Here is a 24,561-nt window from a genome sequence, read left to right on the forward strand (position 1 = left end):
CAATAACAACAACAAAAATACAGCAAAGAGACACCACAAAAATGTGATTCTAACAGTTGAAACATCACAAAACAAATGTTTGCACTTGGCTGGTGTTAAAACATTTAGAGTATGGATAGAAACAGAACATGTGAAGGGAGAAGCAGACAACCTTTACAAAATTATCAGGATTTATATTCTAATTGGACGTTAATTTGAAATATGTCCACTAGAGCTTCAAATGAAGAGACTAAAAATAGTAAAGACCAAACATCTGGTCTGTGTGGAGTTATAGAGAATTACCTTCCTGCATTAATTAATGAATACACATAAATGTCATATTTCCATAATGCTTTCACACTGATATCCATTGTTTAAAGTTGCACTGCTGCTCACTGAAAATATGTGATATCACTATTTATAGCATCGTCAATAACCTGGATTGTGTGTGAATATTCAATGGTGTTATGTCTAAGTAACATCTCAGGTTCATACCACAGACTATTATTGCGGAATTAGTGATAAATGATGAAATTTGTTGTTTTCATTTTAACGTAGATCACTCCAAATAAATGAACACAACAGAAACATCTGCTGTGGAAAGTTCCCAGCAGCCTTAAAGCTTGAGAAGCACCCAATGGCTTAGAAAAACCTGCTCATTGTTATTGATTGGAGTCTTTGTTGATTCCTGTGAACACGGACTGAATAATCAGTGGATTTTCTTTAGGGAGACGTTTGGGTCAGTGAACACAATAAATACGCTCCAAACTCTCAGTGAGGACGGCTGAACTGAGCAGCAGATAAGTGGCTCAGAGAAATGCTGGATTAGCTCCAGCTCCAACAAAATGTCAGCAGTTATGCAGAAAAGCAGAGCAAACAGAGCTGAAGCTGGTAGCCTTCAGCAGGAGCCAACTGACTTGTTTTTACAGGATGAAGTACAGAAACAGACTTTAGAAAACATCAGTTCTGCCGCTCTGTCATGTGTGTTATTAGGGAGGAAAAACTGGAAAAAAATGTCCAACACAGCAGTGTTGTAACATAAAAAAGTTCAACAGTCATACTAAAAGAAATCCATCAAACAAGAGTGGAAGAAAGGTTGTCAAGAAATGACAGCAGCTTTTGGATGTTCTTTGGACACGGGACATGTGTGTTGGACTGTCTAAGGGGAAGTGGTGGGACAAATAAAAACAGGTAGCATCTGACTGCAGACTGGCATGATGTACAGATAAGTCAAAATAGTAGCAACAGTGGTTAAGATCGAATTGTTTCATTATGTAACTCAGAATTAGAGCAGAGCTTCCAATATTAAACATTGATTAGCACATAGCCCTTTGTTTCTCTTTTTGCTCTTTAATTGCACATTTGCACACCTCCACATTGTACTTAACAAACTTAGCAAACTTTTCTTTTTTTGGTATGAACTCTCGACTAATTTTACGAGGATGTTTTACATTCTTTGATATTTTTTAACTTTGTTTTTTATTTTATTTTACTGTTGATGTTCTCCTTGTATGTGTTGTTTTCAGTGTGCGTCTGTGGGACAATAAAGGATCTGAATCTGAACTCTCACACACGGACCGTGAGAGTCTCCCAATTGAGTATCTTCAAACAGTCATTCTCTAATCCTACCATTTCACACGGTGAGAATCAGCCTCACTTGATGCTTTTTGAACTTGGGGCCGTTTTCTACCTCTGATTGGCTTACCCAGACATGAACCCTAACCAATCATCAGTCCTCATGCCTAAATCTAAGGGTGAATCCGAATTGTCCCTCCTATCTCCTTTCACTATCCACTTTAGCTTAACCCCGCGAAAACGTCATGAGGTCAAGGAAAGATGTTAGGAGAATTCATAAAGGACTTAGGGAAAGGTGATCTTGTTGCTCTGACAATCCGACCGCATTTTCCACTAGACAACGTCATTAAATGCGACGGGCCAGCGGAGGTTAATGACGTGGGTCTGCCGTGTCTACAAGGTTCCGAAAATGGACTACAAAAAACGCATCTAAAAAACTCTTTCTGTGCCTTCTTACCGGTGAAATAATCCTAATGGATGGATGAATGGATAGATGGATAGATAGATAGATAGATGGATGGATGGATAGGTGGATGGATGGATGGATGGATGAATGGATAGATAGATAGATGGATGGATGGATGGATGGATGGATAGATAGATAGATGGATGGATGGATGGATGGATGGTTGATGGATGGATGGATGGATAGATAGATAGATGGATGGATGGGATTTCACTATCCACTTTAGCTTAACCCCGCGAAAACGTCATGAGGTCAAGGAAAGATGTTAGGAGAATTCATAAAGGACTTAGGGAAAGGTGATCTTGCTCCCCTACAGGCCTGGAGCACTTCCGTTTAAGGCTGAACTTGCAGCGTTTTTGTGTTTGTAGTTGTTTTCTGGTTGTGTGTGTTTTGACTTAAATTTCGTTTCTGTACTTGCAGCGCGTTTGATGCTTATGCAGTTGTTTTGCCTATTTTCAAATTCAAATTCAAATTCCAAAAACTGGGCCTTGGGGGGCAATTCAAAGGCACACAGAGCAGTAAATTATCAACAGTGCAAGTACAAAATATTTTAACCTAAATATAAAGTGTCAATTTAAATACAACTCAAAGCTTAAACTTAACTTAAAAATACAAAATATAAAATATAAAAGAGTAGATATAAGTGGACAGTGATTGGACTAACAGATGTAAACAGATGTAACCATAACTATGTCCAGTAGTGACCAGATGTAAACAAAACTATGTGCAGTAAACGAGAAATAAATATATATATACAGAGCTATGTGCAAGTAGGCAAATACTAAATGAGTAGTCATTAAGTCATTAAGGTGCATGGTGAATAATGGAACAACAGAACTAATATATACAATATAACTGTAACGGTAAAAATGAGATAAATAAAGTGACTGTAGGAGTTGAGGAGCTGGACAGCCCTAGGAACAAAGTTTGCTCTTCTCCTTTGTGTCCTGCAGCAGGGACAGCGAAGCCGGCGTCCTGAGGGGAGCCACTCAAACGCTGGGAAGAGAGCGTGTGATGGGTCCTGCATAATCCGACCTGCTAGCCTGAGTGTCTGTTGCTCATAGATCGATGTCAAAGTCCTTACAGGTAGTCCAATGATCTTAGAGCAGACTGTGACCATGCTCTGCAGGCGGTTTCTGTTCTGGAGGGTGGTGGAGTGGAACCAGCAGGTTATAGAAAATGTAATAATGCTGATGAAGGAGTAGTAGAAGGTCAGAAGAATGTTCTTACTGACTCCAAAGGAATTGAGCTTCCTTAGGAGGTATTTTCGCTGCTGACATTTCCTGAGAATCTCCTCGGTGGTACCTAGGTACTTAAACTCCTCTACTAGTTCGACAGGATTCCCATAGATTGTGGTGATTGCAGCTGCAGCCAGTTCCCTCTGCTTGTTGGAGAAGGTCACCACCATGTCTTTGGTCTTGCTCACGTTCAGTTCGAGGCAGGAGCTGTCACACCACTCCACAAACTCCTGAAGAACTTGTCCATGGTGCTGAGAGGGGCCTGACAGCAGAGACAGGAGAACTGTGTCGTCCGCGTACTTCACCAGGTGACAGTTTGGCTGTGTGGTTCTGCAGTCATCGGTGTAGAGGGTGAAGAGCAGAGGTGAGAGCACACAGCCCTGAGGGAAGCCAGTTGAGGTGTGTTGGAGGTTGGAGAGGGTGTTGTTGACCAGAACACATTTTTATTTGCAGTTTGCAGTTTGTGTCTTTGCAGTGCGTTTCAGCCTTTGCATTTGTTGTGGTAGTTTGCAATTGCTTTTGAATGTGCAGTGTTTCTATATATGCTGCGCGTTTTTCTAAATGCATGTTGTTTCATCAGTTGCTGAGCGTTTGACCCCTACCGGCCACCGTATATTATGCCCTTTTTGGGGTTCGTATATTTAATCTATGTACCTACTAAAGTATGTTCACAATAGCTAAAGTTCAAAAAAAGTGTCTGTTTTCATGTACTGCTGCTCGCTTCTGACTCTCTCTCTAATGCTTTGAAGTGCCCACGTTCAGCATCCCCACGTGTGCCAAATCTGATCTGATTGGTCGGCCTGTCGGCTCTGCCATAATTGGTCAGTCGCTCAGCACGGGTCTCGGAAATGTCACGCCCCTTTTACCATATTGGGAATGCAGCCACTTTTGCTCCGAGGAGAGCAAAAACATTAGCACCTTAGCACTACTGTGCTACCGCAGGCTACGGCATATCGTGGACGTGCTACAGAAGTTAATGGGTGTGCAACATGAGCTGCAGGGCTTGCCACAACAAGCCAATGGGCTTAGATCAGTGATCTCACACTGACTATGACGTCACACTGGCAAATTTTTATTGAGGAGGGCTAGAAATATCATATAGCATGCATGAAGTTCAAGCCTTTACATAAAATTTTACTTTTAGATTTAAAAACACGTTATCCGAGTTGCAGCTTATCCCAGTGCAGAAAAAAACGGTTTACGTTTGCAGCCATTCATTACCCTAACTGCTGGAACACATTAAATACATTAATGATGCATAACCATGTAGAGTTCTCCAAGGGTGGAAGGTTGTTTAATTAATTAGCAATGAATTAAAGCTGTGATCCACAGCACAGCTCTGTAATGGAACAAAGTGGATGACATAACCCGATTTCCAATGACTGAAACAAACAGGAGGGTTCCTCACTTGAAGCCGTCATGATCCCCCTGGAGAGTTAACAGTCCTACAGGAGCTGCCCACATCGATCTGTGTAGCTGGGTTTTAGTTGGCATGGAGCCGGACTCATTAAAAGGAACATGAAAGTCCGTTTTACACTCAGTCACTGCCAATAAACAAAGGAAGAGCAGAGCTGTGGACGAGGCAGGAGAACAACAGTAAAACTTCAGAGAAACTGTTGTGAAGTACCAGAGAGCTTTTAACATGAAAATCCACTCTGTTGCTGTAGATGCTGTATCATCCAATAGAGGGGTTTTTTTTTGTTATAGAGGTGTAATTTATTTTTTGTTGAGTATCCACTAACCCCTGGGTCCTCTACTTTACATTTTGTGAATTTCTACAATTTTAAGAAGTCAAGAACTTTAAAGTTTAAGGGGGGAGTCAGTGTAGGTGGACAGCAAACTAAAGCCAGGATAAAAGCAGATTGTTCTCTTTGACAAGAGGTAGAAGCCACAAAAAGACGATTTAAGCACCATCACACACAGGGTCAAGATGTTGTCCCAAATAAAAGCACCGCTGTGATCTGTACCAAGGCACAGGGCCAAAGATAATCACAGCAGTGCTTCTATTGAGGACAACATCTTGACCTCAAGTGGGATATTGCTTTTGGACAAGTTATACGAGCAGCAAACTGTAGAGAAGAAAAAAATCAACAACAGATGATTATTTTTTGCTCCACTCAACTAGTTCAACAACTAAACTGAAATTGAACTGTTGCCAAGCAACCCAAACATCATCCTGCATTGCCTCACCATGGTTACCACTGACCACTTATTTGGTAGTATGCACATTTATTTATTTGTATGTTTGAATCTGTCCTGCAGCCAGTGAAATTAAAGCATGTTGTATTATTCAGAGGTTTGCCAGTTGTCACCTTTGACAGACATACAGCGACTTCAAAATAGTCCTCCTCACTTATAAATCCCTTCATGCCCTAGCCCCGCAGTACCTCTCGGACCTCCTACACCCAAACACCACGTCCTGAAACCTCTGGTCCTCGGACACTGGCCTGCTGTCCATACCACACACCAGACTCTGCACCTTTGGGGACAGGGCGTTGTCTCCCCTGAGACATCTGAAATGACCCATCTTTGAACTCATGTAAAAAAACTTCTCAAATGCCATCTGTTCTCCCCCGTTAAACTCTGTCACTCCATCAGTCTCACATCCTTTTGCTTGACCTGTCTCAGGTTTTTTTTAGATTTTTGTTCTTTGTTTGGTCCCTCCATGTAAAGTGTCCTTGGGTCCATTGAAAGGCGATATAAAATATTATTATTAAAAAGCAATATACAGCAAAACTAGAAGAATTCTTAGACACACAAACTAACACTTTAAGTTAAATGAGTTGTCCCTTAAGTTTCTATTGTACCACTGAAGGTCATGTATCATCCAGCACCAGATCATCAAAGGCCAGCTCAGTCTCTGACATAATTTGGACACCTTGATTGTAAGGAGGACCTTCTTAAAGCTCCTGTGAGGAGTTTTTAACTTGTTAATAAACAGACTGAAACTAATACTGAAGCCTCATTTTTGGCTACAAAAGAAAATTGAGATGATTGACATCAAGCTAAAATAAACTAGGGTTGTTATGTCACCAGAATTTTAAACTCTTATATGGTACTCGTAAAAATAAGTGATACAACATTCCTGAGCTCTGTTGTCTTGTAGGATTCTCGGGATTGTTAGTCGGGATGGCCTGCTGCCCTTGTGTTTGTTAGGGTTAGTGTTAGGGGAGGCGATTGGGCACTACTACCACCCGACGTCCCTGATGCCCAGCCACCGCCATCTGACAGTGTCGACCCCATAAACCACCGCCATCGTCATCCATGCACGGCCTGCTCCGACCTCCACCTCAGCGGCAAGGAAGTGTGGACAACAGGAACACGAGGACTAAAAAGGAGAAATCCTTACTGCACATTATCTTCCCCTATCCCATTTTTCTTTTATAACATACATTTGAGTAAGGTCTTTCAGCTTCTATTTTAAGTGTCTTGAGATAACATTTGTTATGAATTGGCGCTATACAAATAATGATTGATTGATTGATCTTGAACCGCAACCGTCCTGGGCACCCAAAGTTCAGAAATTTTCTTGTTTTAAGATGCTCTGCTTTGTCCACAGGGGGCGCCAACATTGTAACAAAAGAAAAGTTCCTCAGCTTTAAGAAAGTGGTGCCAAAAGTTCACAAAAAAAAAAAATGTCATATGGAGCCAAATGAAAACAAAACATCACAACCTTTATTGTTTTGTTGATCTCTGATGTTGTGAGAGTCTCAACCATTAAACATGAATGAAGTTCAAGTTGTTGGGCTGTACAATAAATACAGGTAATCATTTCAACAAGAAAAGGAAAGGTGGTGCAGCCCATTCCATGTAAGAGCATTTACATGATTCAACTTCTCCTACCTTAAATATGACTAACTGAATTAAATCATTGAGTTTACATGAGATCAATGTGTACACAGTACAATAGATACAATCTTTAGATAACAGTCTACATCCGTTTCATTTAATCATTTTGCTATTTTCCAATCTAGCTGATGCTGTGTTTGTTCTTCAGATTCATCCATGAGGTGTTGACATTTGGGCAGCTGGTAAATATATCAGACATTAACCTTTATAAAATCCCTTTCACTGGGTCTTGTTGTTCCTTTAAAATATCAACAGAAGTTTGCTAAAGTTTGCTAAAGTTTGCCTCTAACAAGTTAATCAGTGTCCTAAATATCTCTAAAAGCAAATCATGAGATACATGTGTAGATAAATTAGCTGGAGCTTTATGTAAACAGACCACACGATGTAGATTTCCAATCAGTGGCCGTAGCTGGAATCACATACACCAGTTACACCCGTTGATGCAGTAGCAGCATACACAGCATTATGGAGTGGGACATTTTGTAATACTTTACAGTAAAGACACATTTCCTTCCCTTGGATCGACTCTTTGCTGAGGACAAAAAGGTTCAAGTTTCTGACAAAGTTGGTACAACTCAACAGGGTGACAGTGGACCAGTCGCCAAGAGCTTATGCATCATATTTTTGGATGTTTTAACATTTTGTTCAAAGCAGCACCCGTTATTCTGGTCCCTGCTGGTCTGCACTTTAGTCAAAGACATTTAACAAAATATGGCTGCTGTGCTTCAAACAGTGCCTGTAACCTGATCTCAATCAGTTTACTTACACACATTACAGTGAGCTGAATGCATGAAGGAGACGTCACACAATCACACTCTCACACACACACACACACACAGTTTCTTTGGCTCTGTTGGTGTTACATATTCCATCTTAGTCCGACTTGTGTGGCCAGCAGGTAGCACATGCCGATCATACACGTCATTATCATCATGGGGAATCCTAATCTGTAATGAGCAAGAAAACAAAAGATCAATTATATGTGTGAACATCTCATTCTAACTGAAAACAAACCACATGTTGGTAAATACAGAGTGTTATTTTACACTGAGTAAAGAGGTGCAAATAGAGATTTGAAGGTCTAATTTCCTTTAATTATGAATTTGATGCTGATGATCCTCAGATTTTCCATTTACTGTCCCAAACCTTGCAGCTCAGGGAAGAGTGCACAGAATTTATACTAAGAGTACGTACCGTTAAAACCCTGAAGTGATGTGGGCCAAAAATATTTCTGAAGTGTGCGCACACACACCTGCACATAATATTATTTTAATAAACTGTGATCCATCTCGAAATATGCACAAGTGGAGCAGCCTCTGCACACAGTCTACATTCAACCACTAAAGGTCAATGCAAATCAACGCAAAGCCCCTAATGAATGAAAATGCATATAAATGAGCTGGCAGATAAAAAGTGTCATGTATTGGGGTGCACATCAGTCAATGCATTGATCCAACATTTGTTTTTACCTCACCACCACCAAAAAAACAACAAATAACAAACAAGAACACAACGCTGCTTGAAGGCTTTATGTTTGTTGATAGTATTCTAATATATATTTTTCTTCACACAGGTATCAGAGGGGAACTTGGTTTCAACCTTTATACTAAAGTCTGCATATATTCATCAGTACTGGCAGGAAAAATGTGACACTTTAACATCTCATCTTTAACTTTAAATGTTCATTAACCAGAAATCACAGTGTGTCCAGTTCTGTCCTGCTTTAAAGATGTGAACCATGACAACTTTGAATCAATATTCAACTGCCTCACACTTAATCTTTACCTCCCTACGGAACACACAAAAGGCCTAACGGCTATGTCGTGCATTATATAGAGGCTATATTCCAGCCGTGGGTTCAAATCCGACCTCGGCCCTTTGCTGCATGTGCAATAAAATAAAAATAATAATAATAATAAAAAGGCAAAAAGGCCCAAAACATAACTCAGAAAAAAAAGGCAGCTGTGATGTGTGTTATTTGGGGAAACTTCTACACACAAAGAGGCGAGCACTGGCATTAAAATGGCTAACTCCGGCTAACATTCAAAACAATTTTTAAGACATATATCAAATAAGGAAAAATGACATAAGCCCTGCCATTTTCCCCACATTTCTCATCTTCAACAAAGTAAAGGTTAGTTTAAAAATGTTTACATGCAGATAGCTTCAAGAGTATGAAAATACGATGGAATATTAGGTTCACAGTTGTTTTTGGGTAACAGTTATAATATTGTGTGAATAACAAGTTTTACCTTAGAAAATAGATCAGTGAAAATAGTTGTAGTTTTTGGTCTCGGTTAATGTACTCGTTATTATGAGGGGGAATATCAGATGAGCAGCCAGCTGTCTGCATTACAACGAGGCACGTAGACAATCTTGTGATACTTCTGGGTTGGTTTCACAAAGATCTGAACTCGCATCAGCACCAAAATCTCAGATTTATTTTCTCCAATGTGACACTTATATACTTAAAAAAAAAAAAGAAGCTGCGGCAGGCGGCTTACAAACATAATATACATCCTGTAGTGTAGAACTGAACCTGACAAGCCTGCATCTTGCCCCTGTACTCTGCAGAGTTGTCAGTTAGTCCCTCATTAATTCAATGTCTGTGGTGTATTGCGGGATTCAAGTCTTACTTGGCCACTACAGTGTTGTGTTTATTTAATGAGCTGTTGGCCTTGTTCCTGATGTGTTCATTTCCAATTGTCAGTGGTTTCTATTTGTTCCCATGCAGTGTAAATGTATTTCTGCACACTCGTGAAGTAACCTCACGATGGATCATCTAGAGTGAAAAGCATCAATTGTTTCGCTATTGATGCCACTGGACGAAAAAAAAAAAACAGTCAGGCTTCTTTTCAACCTTAAAAAAGCAGCAAGTGTGAGTGAGACTTTGGTATATCCTGTTATTCCCTCTTTTCTTTCATGGTACATCGTGTTAACCACACTCCAGAGTAAACACGGAGAGCAGGACTCACTGTTCAATCAATTAGCAGTCTGTGAGCAGCTCATCTGACATTTAGAAACAGGTGTCTTCAAGCCGCTGTCTTTTTGAGAAGCTCATTTTCTGCTGTGAGGTCGAGCAGCAGAGAGAAAATGACAATGAGTGGGAAACAAATGGTCCTTTCAGAAAACACCTGTCTTTATATTCTAAAATTTGAAAAGACCTTTCACCTCATTGCAAATGTTTTTTTGTATTGGCTGCCAATATCTATGTATTTCTTTTCTATTCAGTTTACACTGTAGAATTTGAGATTGGGCTTAAATTATATCGATGAAATAAATAAAAGTAACTTTATTATGTAACCTTTACATAATAAAAAAGAGTGAAGTGTTTGAAAGGGATCACAATGAGTCCTCAGAGTGCATCAGCTTTAAATCAATGAGTAAAATGTGATTGTACTTAAAAGATTTATTTGACTTCTTGACTTCTTTGGTTTTACTCAAATGTCAAATAAGATATGTATGTACATCAATGCATGCACAGAGAGGTCTTGACAAGTCTACCAAGGCCCCAGAATCCAAGGCCAAGAACAGGGTTTTTTTGTAATGGTCCATGAATACCTGAGTAGATCAGAGAAGACCTGTGATTGGGGCTCACAATGACAGGTAAGTATTAGTGCTATGTGTGTAACTTGGGGGATGATATGGCTGACACAGCATCAGGTTGTGAGGAGGAAAGTAAAGGGGATTTAGTGGCAATTTGTTCAATCAAAAGTCACAAACCAGGGGATGCCTTTCTGAGATTTACTCTGGGCTCAATGCGTGCAGAAATCGATGGACTGTCGAGCAAAGAGCCTGCTGTGTTTGAAAATCCGACGAGTCGACATGCTAAGGAGAAGCTTCTACTGAACTGTTACTAATAGATAGGTCGTCGATTGCTCTGATCAATTACTTGCAGCTATTTTTCCTTGAACCAAGTCTATAATGTTTTAGACAGAAAGTAAAAGAGCCTGCAAATATCTTCTATACTATCTGAAAGACCAAGGAGTTTAAAATACGTTTTCCATTCAAAACATGACATAAAGAGTTGGAGGTGACTAATTGAATGAAACATGGATACCTTTTTCACTGAGGTGGAAAAGGAGCAAGGAGAAAATGAATACAAAGTCCAAACTAAGCGGCTCCTTCTCTGTCTGGGTCTTCTTTAAGACAACTAATGAGCCCTTTGTAGTATTCCACATGTTGCAGACTATTAAGGCTGAATCAAGTGTTTTGCTCCAGCTAACATTTTAAGACCACTAAAAACAGAACTCTGAAACATTAACATGAGTAAACATCAACTTTAAGAGTGGGCTGCATCTGACATAACAAATGATTTAACATTTCAGGGGTATTTTCTGAAGGAATTCATTTATTTATTTTATGTCGTAAGGTTGACTGAAAGTTAGTCTGAGTCAGGATATCCAACATGGGGGCTGCTGCCGATGAGCCCCCGGAGCCCACTGCAGGAACAGATGGCTGACGTCACTCAGGCTTCGTCCTTTAATATTTACAGTCTATTGTCCAGATTTAGTGTTTGTGTTGTCACTGTTCTTACTTTCTATTTTCTAAACAGGCAAATAGATCTTGAAACAGACTCGCTGACTATTTGCCAACCACACACTATTTTGGCAGAATCATCTACAGTTTAAAGCCCTTAAGTGACCGTAGGAAGTGTTGATACTGCGTTTACAGAGACCAGCTCTACTTCATTTTTATGACTCAAAAGCAGTGATCAAACAGGAGCAGTAAGCGTGCTAAATTATATTTATCAGAATACAGGTCAGGACAATCCTCAATTAGCATCATACATTTTAGATGTGTCCTTAGAAGTCTCCATATCTGCAGATGGTTTGTCATTTGGATGTCTACCATGTCCTATATGGACACATGGCTGCTCCGAGGGCCAGATATCTGTTCGCCCTCAGTCTCTGACACAGATCAGTTTCAGAGGCCAAGAAGAAAAAATAAATCACATGTATATTTAACACACAAGCGATAGAAAAAACTCAGTCAGAGCAGCAGAGAAGCTCAACTTTAGAGCAGCACTCTGAGAAATAAAGAGAACACATATCGTTCAAATATCATTCTGAGCAGATGCTGCTTTGAGTGAAGAGTCAATAATAAACTTGATAAATAAGTGGGGACCAAATAAAGCATAAAATTAGCACAAACACAGCGCTACAGCGCATTCATGTTTATTAACTGTGCTAATGCTTCTATTGAGATTCATGACTAAATGATAACAGCGTGTTGTTCCTGCTGTACAGCCAATTACAATCATGATGAAAAAATATCATGGCTACGAGGTAATGGCTTTGCTGTTTGGCTACTAGCTGTGGCATCACATATAAACACACCTCTCCATGATATAGTCTCACATTTGAACATACTTGTATCTTTTTTGTGTGAATTAGCCTGTGAAGCCTGTGAGCCTGTGTGAACTGGAGCACTGGACACATTAAGACAAGGCCAGCGACACAATTTGATACAAAAAAGGAGAAAAACTTTCACTTCAAAATGACAAAATAAAGCAGCTTCTGAAGCTGCCCAACTCTTGACAATGTATGTTCTCCTAAAATGTCTGTAATGCCAACGCAGGGCTCTGTGGTCTACATGCTATGATTTTATCTGGGGGATTTTAACTCATGAAAATAATTATAATTGTGGTTCATTTGGTGAAATTGCCATCTTGTTCGTGAACATTAAAGGGTAAACAGTAATGCAAAGAAGAAATAAAGAAAATGACTCAGGTATATATCATGAAACAGAAGTTATATACTGCAGTGTATGTAAGTTTAGTTACTAATGGACATCAGGTAACATCACAGCCATGTTAACCTATAACGTACTGTATGTTGCATAACTTAAAACTAGGTTAACCACTAAAATGAAGACTAACTTGTTTGGGGCAAATCGATTAACAAGCCAAAAAGGACAAGTGGCTGAAAAGCTTGGTAGAATTGCAGAGCTCCCTCTGAGTATGTGAGCACCAAGTGCCTGACTTCCCGTCTCTCCCTCTGCTCTCTCTGACCTACACCAGTACTGCACTCTGACTCTGCCCCCCCACCAACACCACAGCATCCACCTGTAGGCTTCCACTCGGGGTTTATGATATCATCCCATCACTCCTCAAGTTTCTGCTTGTTAAACAAAAAGGACTAATGAGGTATGAGCATAGACCCCAAACACAAATATGTTCTGCAGCTGCAATAAATATTTTTTAACAAATACAAACATGAGATGTGTGACTGAACTTAAACTAAAGATGTGGCCAATTAAGGCTAAGCAAGATAAACATCTGGATAATTTTATTTATGTCAATTTAAAAGTGTGGACTTCATTCAGCTGTCCTAGTTCACCATTTATCACTGCAATCTTTTGTTATGCTGCACCATAAAGAATAGTTTCAATCAACGATAGTAATGGCTGCAAAAATAGCAAAAAAAAAAATGGTTTAGTAAAGACTTCGCCACCAAAAAAGACACAACATCGTCATTTTACAAACGGTAAAGATTATGAAAAGGCAACGAGGACTACACTACAAGCTTCCTCTCCTTTGAGTTCCTTTGTCAGAGAGTTGTAGAGTTATCAGCTCTTGTCCTTCTGTTTCTGTTCTCTCTCTCTCTCTCTCTCTCTCTCTCTCTCTCTCTCTCTCTCTCTCTCTCTCTCTCTCTCTCTCTCTCTCTCTCTCTCTCTCTCTCTCTCTCCTCTCTCTCTCTCTCTCTCTCTCTCTCTCTCTCTCTCTCTCTCTCTCTCTCTCTCTCTCTCTCTCTCTCTCTCTCTCTCTCTCTCTCCTCTCTCTTCTCTCTCTCTCTCTCTCTCTCTCTCTCTCTCTCTCTCCTCTCTCTCTCTCTCTCTCTCTCTCTCTCTATATATATATATAACATCCTCAGATTCAGAGACGCATGACACCCTCATTTAAGATGACCTTTAACTGAGTCCAAAATGTCAAGTCTTTTGCATTAAAGAAGCTGGGAGAGATATTTAAGTAGTCCAATGGACCCTGAATAAAAGAATGAATGTTCTGAGAGTCTCTGAGTGTATATTTAATAAATGTAGGTCCATGTGTTACCTGAATGTATACATTTAAGCAGTTTGCATTCAGTATGCATGTGGAAATGTGAAATAAAAGTACTTGAACTAAGTATTAACAAGGCAAGTCAAGCACTTAAGCTCATCAATAATGATTCTAACTCAGCGTGGTGATGAAATCAAATTGTCAAAGTTAAACTTCCTGAATAATCAACTGAATGAAGTTACAAAGGTCAGGCTGATTATCCTCTCTATATACACATCAACAGTTTAATAGGACATTAATAAGGATAAATGTTCAATAAAAAATGATAGGGAATTGCAGACACTGACTCTGATTTATTTACCATCTGCAATAAGTAACTCTCCATCATAGGTGGCAGTATTAGTCCGACAGTTTTGACCAATCGTTCATAGACATGTCAAAAAAATCGGTCTTAACAGGAGACAGACACACCTTTACCAGAGCAAATAAAACATGAGCTCACAGATCCTCCTGTTTCCCCAACTATTAAATACATATAATATGTAAAAGTGTTCATTTCAGTTTCACAAGGTCGAGGCCTTTAAATAGCCCATTAACATTAACAAGGACTACTGTGATTTTTATCTACATGGAGTGAATGACCTCTCAAGATGGATGAAGAGGAATCTCTAAACTGTAATAATAATCAGATGAGCAGAAGGTGACCTCTACATGAGTGAATCTCTTTGCTGAGAAAATCCCATTCCCCCATCACAGTCACAGCATGAGGGGGGACAGAGGGCAGATAAAAAACTCGTCACAATACAGCACAGAGAGGAACAAGGTGATTTCACACATTGATTTAACTGCATATGATGGAAACTCTGTGAAAGTCCAGATAGAATCTCAAAGGCTTTCTTTAGATAAACTAGAGGGACTCGCTCCTCTGACCGTGGAGTCTTTATGCTTTCACCAGGACATCACTGCTGCCTGTGACAATGCTCGCCCTTTGCTATTCAAAAAGCCGGCTGACTTGCAAAATGCTTCAATGTTCACTGTGTAGGGTGTAGTGGAGGACAGAACATTTCCTCTGCACCACAAACATCAAAAGTTTTTTTTTTCATCTTTATGTGATCTGGGTCTTCTAGTTAAAGAGCATGTAATGAGGGAGCACACCTGAGGTCTTTAGAGCAAGTGATGATTGTCCCCTGCTCAGGTCTCCTCTGCAGATGCAGGGAGCTATATGAATGGGAGAATTCATTTATGTGGACCAAATGAATGCCAGTCCTGCTCCTCTAAATCTACTCACATTCTTCAATGTGATTTGATTTTGTTAGTTTACCTGCACCTGGGGTCACTGCACAGTGAACGGCAGACCAGGAACTTTACCGGAGACAAAATCAAAACCTGAAAATAAGTTATGAATGTGATCGTTTCAGCCGTGATTTTGCTTTGTGATTGCTTTCTTTCAAGGCTGGGCAATTATCCTGAATACACCAGTGCAGAGTAAATGACCTCAGTTAACAATCAGTATTTTACTGTGTCTGTGCCCCGTCATTACACTGCAGGTCACAGTTAAGAGTTAAAAGCCAGTAATTTAACCATTGAGGGGGAACGGCAATTATGTACATTTAGCCTAAATGGATACTAGCAATTCAATAATAGTATCACACGAGTCGGGACAATTTTTTGTCCCACCCCTAGTAATAAAATGAATTATATTCAGATTCTGCACTATTGAAAAATGTTGTCATTTTTATTATTACATTGTATTTTACTACACCTGCACAAGCATGTTTCACACTCTGTCGAGCTGGACTATGAACCATGCAGAATACACAGAGTTGGTACTTTTGGGAGGCATGAAGGAAGCAACAGGGACTGTAGCGACAAGCTGCAGAGCTATTCAGAGACTCTCATCTTCCTTTGTGATGGTCAATCAAAAATGCATCCAGGTCTCTGTGGGCTCATCTGGGCTCTGAATTGAAGCACCTGATACAGCAGGAGCAGCTGCCCGGAGTCTCAGATACACTTTAGTCCTCCTTACCTGTCTCTGTGAGCAGCTGTGACCCCTGACACTCACAGCCAATTATAGGCTCTGCTCCAGCCCACGGCGATGCTTCTGCCCAATCACTGCAGACACGACTACACTCCGACAGGCTGCGACTGCTCTGATCCATTTCAATCAAATCCCATGATGAACCATCCTCAGGCTTTTCTGTTACCCAGCAAGTTTGTCAACATATGGTGCTATAACTAAGTGTGATGACAATCAAGTACATCTCTGAAGCACTGAGGCAGAGTGAGAAGGAAATATAACAAATCTCAGGGCAGCTCTACGATCACAGGTCAACAAAGACTCAGCGTGTCTGCAATATGAACATTTGAATCAACTTTAATGAAAGACATTCAACAGTTGTTGATAGAGCTGCAGCGAGCAATCGATTTATTGTGAAGTGTTAGATTAATCCTCCACTATTGTGACAGCAATAAATCAGTTTGTGTTTCTTAAAGTAAATAGAGGAGAATTTCTCTGATGCCAACATCTTGAAAATTGTTCTGGTTTCTATCACAATAAACTGAATGACTCTGGGGAGTTGAATACGGTAACTTAGGCTTAACAACTGATAAACATTATATTCTGGCAAAAGACATATTTTTATTTTTATTAGTTATGCAAGTAGTTGAGAAATAAAGAAAAGGTGACAAAAAATATAGCTGCAGCTAGTTGTTGAGAAAAGTCAGTGTGGAAGAAAGTGGTGCACTGACTAAACAGCTGTGCCCCCCCCCCCCCCCCAATCCAATTGTTGTTGTATCTAAAATAAATTAAAAAAACACTAGGGCTGTAGCCGAAGATTGATTTCAGCCAAATCAGATTGTAATGGTTGAACATGAAGCTTTGACTATTTGTTTCTTTTTTGCTTAGTTCAGGATAACACCAATCTCCTGCAACAGTCAACACTGGAAATCGTGCCTTAGACCTGCCGACTTCTTTCTTTCTGTTTTTTGGGGTTTATTAGACATGACAGCTTTAGAGAGACGTGGGGGGAGCGATCATGTGACTGCAGCCTCTGTCCAGGGGGAACCTGCTGTACCTACTGAGCTAAACCAGTGCACCTGGCCCACTATACTTTCTTAGTGTTTGAAGTCAAATCATTGTCGTTTCAACGAAATCATCAAAATAAATGAAGAAATTTTGTCTTCTGATATCTGGATCTCAAGGAAATAAGCCAAGCGTAAATTAGAAGCAAATCAGCTCAGAAGGAAAAATAATCCAAGATTCCTCAGGATAATATGGATTCTAATAAATACAAAGAGGGACTATGAACACACAAAAACAAGCCAAGAACCTGGAAAAGAGTGAACCCAAAGCTGGGCCAACAGCACGTCCTGATATCTGATGTCTGGTGAACAGCTCTCTGGTTTGTAAAGGGAATCTGCTTTATTCAGTCTTTTTACTAGTTTAATTATTGAACTGAATAATCCAAGGACAAGCTTTTGGATAATTCTGCTCCTGGTAAAATGTTGATTATGAGCAACACTGAAAGGCAGTTTGACAAGTTGTTTGAGGAGCTCACAGCCTGCCCTGCTTTGACTTCTGCATTGCTCTGTTGTACAATAATGCAGCTAAAAAAATGCGTTTGGATAATTAAAAAACAAAGGTACACTGGCTCAGGGGCGCTGGTGGCGCAGTGGTTAGTGCGCGCACCCATGTATGGAGGCTATAGTCCTCCAGGTTCGAATCCAGCCTGTGGCTCCTTTCCTGCATATCATTCCCCTCTCTCTCTCTGACATGCAAAGGTGGCTCTTCCTCATTTTATTATGACGTGTTAACTTTAAAGGGTCCTAACAAATTCTTAAATCACAAGTATTGGATCCCATAGTGCTGATGTATGTTTCCTCTCAAAAAGTCTAAAAATAGAGCTTCATCTTAATCACACATGCAGACATTCACATCTCTCTTTCTTTTTTATCATCAGAACTAATACTACTCTCAGTAATGAACTGCTATTTCAATGCCATTACATATTAAGCCTAATCAAAATCATTCATCCGTCTTTCAACATCACTGACAACTTCCTCTTAAGTATGTCTGTCTGTTTCATCATCAGATAGAGAATTATTAGTGAGCAGGTGGTGACTGGAGAGGCAGCCCACTCATCATCCTCCAGATAGAATGACATTTTTCACCATCACTTGGATTCACCAGAGAGTTCTTGAATCAAGCTTTCCCTCAGTGTTTCACTGAGTATCTATTCAATCAGACACACATGTTTTTTTACTGTTTAAATAAGTTTGGCTTGTTTTTTAAAAAACATCTGAGCCCACTTTGTGACTGTTTGGGTTTCCTCTACTCATATCGTAAACATCAGTGTCCTCACAGTGTGACTTTAGAGGACACACATTGAAATCACTGCCTTGACCAAATGACCATTACTCATGTCTTTCAGGTTGTTTCCTTGAGGTACTTTACAGACCAAAGGATGCACCTGCTGTAAATATCCTGAGCTAGGTCAGGTGGTTATCCTTAAAAGAACTTGATTCTTCTTATACCTGACATAGTGTAGAATATGACATAACCTTATTATCAAAATGACGAAATCACAAGTCTTCCAGTTTCCCAAAGAGAGGAACAAAAAATTAAAATATGGAGTTCTGAGGTTCTGGTGACTTAGTGTTTAGTTTGCATGTAAATGGTAAATGGACTTGGGTTTATATAGCGCGTGTCACATGTACAGAGGCTGTAGTTCTCAGAGCGGCAGTATTGGGGTTTGAATCCGACCTGTGTCTCCTTTCCTGCATGTCATTCCTCACTCCCCGATTTCTGACTCTATCCACTGTCCTGTCATTCCAATAATAAAGGCATGAAAGTCCAAAAATAAATCTTAAAAAATCAAGTTCAACAAGGGTTTCATTTAGTCTGGGATTACTTTTGGCACAGAGAGCTATTCTCTTCTATATTATTCTTGCAAACATCAGAACTTTCATAGGGTATTTCCTTTTTTTCGGAGAGTGGATTTCCTTAAAGACAACCTCACCTAAGTCAGACTGGACGGCTGTGTATAAGTATAAGTCATGAGGAAAATTGGCTGCAGACTGGCAGCCTGAATATGTAAATCGCTCAGATTTTCTGTTCAAAAAGTTTCAATTTAAAAAAAATTAAATCATAACTTTCTGCAAGATCATTTGCTGCATGTTACCTCGACACCTTTAATCCTTTCTACCGATATGTTACTCTAGACGGGAAGCTCTTGTTCCAGTAAAATTGTCATGTAAGCTCACACACCATGATATGTCTCAGTATTGTCAGGAGGGTTTAAACAGTTTTAGAATAACTTCAATGACACCTCAGCAAGCTCTCGTTTAAATGCTATAATTAACTATAACATTCATTAATGAAAAGGATCTAGCCTGCAGTCTCACAGGAACACAATTTAGGTTATACTCCTTTTTTAAATGCAGACGTGCATTTTTTATCCATTTATTTAATTTGATGTTATATAAATGTATCTTGCTTAGCCTGAATTTATTGTCATCATCTGTACCGACAGGATCGAGCATTATTTTGATTAGCCTTCCAAGCAGAAAGTTGTCTCTTGTCATATTTGATCAACAGTCTGTCAGAAGGTATCAATCAGCTTTAGTAGTGTTAGCCCACTCACACATGCACCACCATAACTCTGAAGCACTGACCCCCACATATATTTAACAATTTTTATTAACAAGCCCTTTGGACTCCTTGATATTTGATTTTTTAATATTTTTTACTTCTTACCTGAAGAACTCCATGAAGGAGAAGCCGTAGCCATGTTGTTCAGCTATTCCTGCACACACAACGTTGGCTGATGCTCCTATTAATGTGCCGTTTCCTACAGAGACACAAAAAGAACATTAGGAACAATAGTTTGCATATTTGTATCATTATCTTTCACTATTCCTGTACTATTCATTTCTATGTCTTTATTTAGAAAAGTTTGACTATTTTTTAATAAGTGTCTGCAACATTTTGACAGTCAGGGCTGGTATCCATCGTGCGTTCGATACCGCTCACGTCTCAAAGAGGCGTCAGTGTGGCTGATGGAGCCGGGCCGATCGATGTGGGCCTGTCACAGTGCAGTTGATTAAACTGAAACACTATGACAGCTCTCTTACTCTCACTCTCTTTGTGTCCTTGCCACCCAGACAGAGCCGCACTGTGCTGAAGGGGGTCCTCTGACGAGGTGTGGTACAAAAAGCACAGCCCGACCCTGAACCCCCCCCCCCCCGGGGAGTGACACAGCTGTACAAAGTGTGGCTGTCACCTAGAGCATACGATGTCTCCTTCTGAGGTGGTGCCATCAATCAAGATCCCCACCTTTCACACGGGGCTCATCTATAACGTCTTTGTTGGCTGTAAGGAACACTGAGAGGTGTTTTTTTCCCCAGAGGTCACAGTCCAGTCCCCTATTTTTAACACTTCAGTTTTTATCTTGATGACATACAGAGGATAAAAAAATACACGTACCTCCAAGACAGGCTCCCATGGCCAAAGCGAAGATGAGAGGTTTAACTGGCAGGTTCACATCTGCATCCTGACTGAGGTTGATGAGAACTGGAATCTGTAAATACAGAGGGAGCTCATCATAAGTATTCACTGATTTTAACATCTTCTGGCACTCTTTTGCCTTGCAAAGCTTTAATCCAAAATCATGACTAGTTTAACACAAACCACCAATAGTAAGTCCTCTCATACTTTCCAATGCAAGCAAACCTCAGTATACATGTTAACATACATAGGGGCTCCATGAGTAATATATATAGTTATATGAATGTGAGGAGTTTTACACGCTACATGAGGCAGCTGATAAGCCAGATAGGACCCCACTCTAATGGCTGAGAGTGTTGCCTCCATCGTTTTTGAATTTTCTTCTTTAGAAGCAATCGACTAAAAACTGCAGCGTCTACTCTGAAAACAAGTCCACAAATGAAACATTTAAGACTTCATGTGCAGCGGGGTGGAGTGTATGTCCATTGATTCCTGCTGGTGAAGCCAGACGTTGCATGACTGAATTATTGATGTGAATATCACTTTCACAAAACCATGCCAACTGAGCATGCATATATTGTACATTTCCTTTTATCACCCGATATGTCTTCTGCTGGTTGAGGGAGCAAACTCACTCTGAATACTTACATGAATGATACAAAAACAAAAAACTGTACCTAAAGGATTAAAAGGTTTGCATTTTGACACGTGTGTAAAATTTAAAGGACAACATTTACGTAGAAACACCCTTATTTTTGTAAAACATTACAGCCATAAGATGGTTCATTTTGGTCAATTCAAATTGTAAAGATATCTTACAGAATTATTTCTTTACTACAGCAAAAATAAAGGCTTGTCTTTTGAAAAAACTGGTGCCAAACTGCTCAAGGAAGGCTGTAGCTGAACCTTAATAAACAAACATGTGAAAAAACTAACCAGATCTTTCAGTTGTACATTTTGAAGAAGTAGTTCATGAAGTCGTCTGAAGGGGAAAGAAGACTAAAACATGCAAAACATGCTATTGCTATGGCTGTTATTTTTTTTTTTTTGGCTGGCTCAAGCAGACAGTGAACGGCACAGGAAAAATAAAGACACAGTCCAGCTAATGTGCAAATTCCTCGTGTGAGTCAGCATACCTGGACAATAACGCTGATTCTGATTCTGGTTCTGACTGGGTAATTTTATGTAATCATTCTACAAACAAAGTAAGTATTATAACCTTGTTATGATGAACCAAACAAAAAGCATTCACAAGGACAGCTAAAAACCTTCATATCCAAAAGAACCTCAGACAAACTCAGCTGACAGTGAAACGGTAACAAGATCACTTATTAAACTATAACACCTGTCTATTCCCCCACCGGCCTCACCTTACTTTACTTTCCTTAAATCCTCTACTTCAATGAAAAAAAAAACGTTTAGCCATAGTCAGCCACAATCCAAGTGAATTTGCCAAAGGAAACTCTTTAACCCCCCCATCGATACTTTCATGAATTCAGTATAAAAGATTGAACGTGTCAGTTATTGCGTTAAAGGTGTTGGTAGACTGTTTGACCTTTGGACAGGACATGGGAAGGTGTGTTTACAAAAAACAGAAGAAACAAAAAATACTTTGAGAGTTACATTTAAAAGAGCGCCTAAATGTATTCATTCAAAAACTCATTTCCAGGTCTGAATGTGGAAAACAAATCTCTCCCCAGCTTCGGCGTCGTGTGACAATCAGGATTTGCTTTCTTATCAGCTGTGCACTGGACTGAAAACTGATGCAGGTGGAAGTCTATTACAGGTAGAACAACACTTGCATGCATGTGGAAATATGGAAAACAACAGAGAACAAGACATCTTTTTAAACCTCTATATTAAAATATCTGGCAGAATAATTCCAGCAAGCAACAACTCATTCTGTCAGTGGGATAAGGTCTTTTCCTTTTCTCTCTGTCATTTTAATTGAGCACACCTCCAACACCCTGAAACACTGATTTCTTAATACGATCTATTAATTTCCAGAGAAACAGACAGCTGACAGTAGAAGTGGTGAGGTGGCTGATATTTCTCACAGACAGTGAGCTGAATAATTCATGAATGTCGGAGAGAATCTTTCTGTATCCTCTGGTATTTTAAGATACATGTTTTTTTTGAATGGAAAGTTAGATTTGGTATCATTTTTAGGTATCAGTATACTCACAACTCTAACTTTAAGTAAAGGATGTGTACATCATATGTATCGCTGTACTAGTGGATCTCCAGGAAAATAAAAACATTTCTGATATTTCTTTGAGTGAATCTTATTCCTCGTCAGCCATTGACACAAGAATTCAGATGCAGTGTTTTATTTAAAAGTAGGCTGCAAGTCAAATGATGAATGTCGAGGCAGCAATGTCAGCACACACTGATTGGGGGATTATTTTCAATTGCGTCAAGTGGCGTGCAGTGGGTGATGGTGTCAGTTGCACTTGTGTTCATGGTGGTCATGTCTCAGTATTTCATGCAGGTATATTGGTAGTATAGTATAGGTCGTACAGAATAGAATGCAGCCCACTTTTAAGAAAAAAAAAAGTATTTAAAGTTTGTCTTTTATAGTAAAACCTACAGTAATAATACTGTAACTGTAATATGAGGGGGGCGCCAGATAGCCAAGCGGTAATGTTGCAAATTTTCACTTGAAATAATAAGAAATTCCATGGAGTAAGTTTTTTTTGCTTGTAATAAGAAAAAACACTTACTCCATGGATAAATTGTTCTACTTATTTCAAGTGAAAAATTGCTTGAAACAAGTGAAAAATGAGGGAAAACAAGTGACTTTTTAGGTGATGTGTCTTATTTTAAGTGTAATGAGATTTGTTTTGACTAGAAATAAGACAAATATTCTTGGTAAGATTTTGAGTTTTTGCAGTGTAATGGTGGCTACACCCTCTTTTTATATACAGTCTATGTTTGAAACTAATCCTAAGTCACGGAATTTCATTACTTCAAGTATGAAAATAACTTCTTGAAGTGTGTGTGTGTGTGTGTGTGTGTGTGTGTGTGTGTGTGTGTGTGTGTGTGTGTGTGTGTGTGTGTGTGTGTGTGTGTGTGTGTGTGTGTGTGTGTGTGTGTGTGATTATACAAGAATAAACTGGAGTGTGAAATTAAAGCACCACGCTGAAGCCTCTTACCATGGTGGCAGTGAAGGGAATGTTGTCGATGAGAGACGAGGCCAGAGCCGAGACCCACATCACCAAGATAATGGCTATAGCCAAGCGCTGGTCTTCTGGCACCGCCTGAGAGGGGAGATAATAAGAGTGACAGATAACTCTTACTTTTCATTGCCACTGAGAGACATTTACCCATCCCTCCCGTCCTCCTCAGGCCATCACTGATTTACATCAAACACACCAATTACGCTCCTTCTTTGACACTGAACCTCTCATCAGGGAGAAGAGGCTGAGTGGGTGAAGTTTGAATGTGTGACAGGTGGTGGTGTTATCTCGCTGCTCTGCTGTACATACAAAGTGAGGCCAATTCTCCACATGTGACAGGCATGATGTTCTCTGAACCCTCTTGAAAGCCTCTTTTCTGTATGCGTGACCTGGTTAGAGGAGGCTATATCTCCTCCTTTCACCTGTCTCTTACTTTTATCAGGCGAGGAGCCATTACCCCACATGTTGTCCATTGTGTGTGTGGAGAGGCAGAGCAGGTCAGAACCTCCGAATACGCACAACCTGTCACGTGTGATTATTAGACTTATAGAGGCTCCCAGTCTAAACACAAACTGACGCAACTATTACTGCTGCAATTCTCTACAGAGACACACCTCGCCTGCATGAAGCCCACAGGCTGAAATATGGCTGGAAATTACCCCAGACCCCTTCTTCAACTGCTGACAGGTATCAGATATAAACAAAGTAATTGGATTCCGAGGGGCGCAAAACAAAAGGATCAATATGCATGAGACGTAATACAGCATCAC

General features: G+C 39.9%; 1 protein-coding gene across 1 annotated transcript in view; it reads right to left on the reverse strand.

Annotated features, from left to right (window-relative positions):
- Window positions 1-7,378: 7,378 nt before the first annotated feature.
- oca2 (oculocutaneous albinism II) overlaps window positions 7,379-24,561 on the reverse strand; it is a 59,936-nt gene continuing 42,753 nt past the window's right edge. The window contains exons 21-24 of the mRNA XM_020633087.3: window positions 23,768-23,872; window positions 20,592-20,685; window positions 19,863-19,956; window positions 7,379-8,054 (exon numbers count right to left, since the gene is read on the reverse strand). Coding sequence (XP_020488743.1) covers window positions 7,967-8,054; window positions 19,863-19,956; window positions 20,592-20,685; window positions 23,768-23,872 — 381 coding nt within the window. The 3' untranslated portion in view covers window positions 7,379-7,966. The remainder of the gene's footprint in view (window positions 8,055-19,862; window positions 19,957-20,591; window positions 20,686-23,767; window positions 23,873-24,561) is intronic.

This window comes from Labrus bergylta, chromosome 6 (genome assembly GCF_963930695.1).
Source record: "Labrus bergylta chromosome 6, fLabBer1.1, whole genome shotgun sequence".
NCBI lineage: Eukaryota > Metazoa > Chordata > Actinopteri > Labriformes > Labridae > Labrus > Labrus bergylta.